We start from the raw sequence: 2248 nt of genomic DNA on the forward strand, positions 1-2248 counted from the left end.
CCCTTCCTGTCCTACAGCAACACACTGCTGCTGCTGGCCGTGCTGCTCCTTGCTGTGCTGCTCGCCTTCACCTACTTTGCCAGTGCTGGGAGCTACTTCCAGGACCCCCTGTTCTGCGGTGAGTGCCGAGGCTCCCAGCACCCCCAGTCCCCCCGTTGGGCAGTGGGGTCACACACTGAGCCCTCCCTGCTGCTTCGTGCAGTGTTCGTCCTGTTCTCCTTTGTCTCTGCCATCGATCTGATCATCTCACTGGAGGAGGATGGCTTCATTTCGGGTTTTGCAGAGGTCTACGTGAGAGAGGTACAGCCCCATTGCAATGATTGGAGTGGCCAAAAGCAGCACCCGACCCACCGGGACCCCTGAAGAGGGGGGGGGAGGGAAGGTGCTCATCCCCACCTTGTGATATCTGCCATCTGCTCAGGGTGAGCCGTACCTGCGCACGGCACACGGCATCATGATCTGTTACTGGGATGGCATCGTGCACTACGGGCTGTACCTTGCCATGATCACAGCCATGAGCCAGCGGTGAGCGGGGCCGGGGGGCTGAGGGTCAGGGGGTGGGGGGCCGTGTGCTGGGCTCTGACCTCACTGCCTCTGCAGGAAGAGCTATAGGAGCCTGGGTCTCTTCTGGCTGGGCTCTCTGGTGATGAGCATCCTCGTCTTCCTGCTTGGGAACCTGATAGGTACGGGGCTGTGGGGGGGACACCAGCACCAGCAGCACCTCACGGTGTTGCCCCAGGGATGAGTGATGGACAACGTGCTGTCCCCACCCCGCGTTCTCCTCCTCAGGCAAATACAGCTCCGACATCAACGCTGCCTTCCTGCTCAATCTGCCCTACGTCCTCATCCCCGTCTGGGCGGGCAGGCGGCTCTTCCAGCAGCCCAGGGCTGTGCCGTGCCTCACAGCGGAGCAGGTGGGCACCAATGGGGCAGGGGCTGGGCGGCACCGACCGTGGGGCATCACCATGGGGCACCACCCAGCACCACGGGGCGTCAACAACCCTAATCTCCCCCCAGACTGAACGGGAGCAGCGCAGGTGGCTGCACCAACGGCCCCACGACCTGGTGCTGGTGCTGGTCCTGCTTCTGATGGCTTCCTTCACCTTCTTCAGGGGGATGGTGAGTGCTGGGGGGCCAGATGTGCCATGGGGAGGGGTGGCGGGGGGCAGACTTTGCACTGGGCTCCTTGCCACCCTTGGATCCATGCAGGTGGTGTTGGATTGCCCTGCTGACTCCTGCTTTGAGTACATCTACCAGCACGAGCCCTACCTGCGGGACCCCGTCGCCTACCCCAAAGTGCAGGTGAGTGCGGGCAGTGGGGACCCCTGTGCCACCCAGGACACAACGACTGCTCCGTCCCTCTGCTCACAGATGCTCATCTACCTGTTCTACGTCCTCCCCTTCCTCTGCCTCTGCATCTACGCTCTGCTGCGCCCGGGCTGCTCCTGGCTGCCCGACTGGAGCCTGGTGTTCGCTGGGGCCATTGCACAGGTGAGGGCAAGGAGCTGGGGGGGAAGGGGAGGTTGCAGGTGGGCGCCCGCCCTGCATCTGGAGCAGCTCCCAGAGCTGCCTCCGCAGCCCGATAATTAATTATTCCTCGGTGGATCTTAATGGAGCCGGGGATGAGTTGCCAGAAATAGGCTGGAGCGAGCCTGCAGTCTACAGATAGGGCAGAGCAGCACCCCTCGGTGCCACCCCTTCCTCTGTCCCCAGGCGCAGTTCTCCCACCTGGGCTCCTCACTGCACTCCCGCACGCCCTTCCCATACCAGACCCCCGAAGACGTCTGGTGGAGTTTCCTCATCACAAACGTCTTTTATGCGTTGGGGCCGCAACTCCTCGCCCTCCGCTGCCTGCACAGCCCTGCGTTCTTCCTGCCCGTCACCTCCAGCAGCCTGCAGGGGGGCAAGAAGCACCAGTGAGCTGCCAGCCGCCCCCATGGGATGCTGCTGGGGAGGGTCCCATGAGATGCCCCGGTCCCCCCGGTGCCCCCCCGTGGTCCTGGGTGCGCTGGGGGAACCTGGTGGGCTCTGTGTGCGTCTGGGTGGCCTGGGGGGAGTCTCTCTGGTGGGAGTGATGGACCTCCCCCCCCGTCCCACCCATGTTCTGGCTGTTGGGATGCAGAAGCATGGAGCACACCACGAAAAAATCTGTTTACAAAATAAAGGAGTTCGGGTCCGGCTTTGTAACAGCGGTGCGTGTGCACTGTGTCCCCAGAGCAGCTGTCCATGTCCCCCCTCCCATGAACTC

General features: G+C 63.1%; 1 protein-coding gene across 1 annotated transcript; it reads left to right on the forward strand.

Moving 5' to 3' along the window:
• Positions 1 to 2187, forward strand: TM6SF2 (transmembrane 6 superfamily member 2; the record flags this gene model as incomplete). The annotated part of the gene is made up of 9 exons (XM_010725007.3): positions 1 to 118; positions 203 to 300; positions 422 to 525; positions 601 to 683; positions 790 to 914; positions 1018 to 1119; positions 1210 to 1302; positions 1372 to 1491; positions 1714 to 2187. Coding segments are annotated over 9 exons (1050 nt in total), but the record flags the coding sequence as incomplete, so codon positions are not given.
• Positions 2188 to 2248: the final 61 nt, after the last annotated feature.

The sequence above is a fragment of the Meleagris gallopavo genome, chromosome 30 (genome assembly GCF_000146605.3).
Source record: "Meleagris gallopavo isolate NT-WF06-2002-E0010 breed Aviagen turkey brand Nicholas breeding stock chromosome 30, Turkey_5.1, whole genome shotgun sequence".
Lineage (NCBI taxonomy): Eukaryota > Metazoa > Chordata > Aves > Galliformes > Phasianidae > Meleagris > Meleagris gallopavo.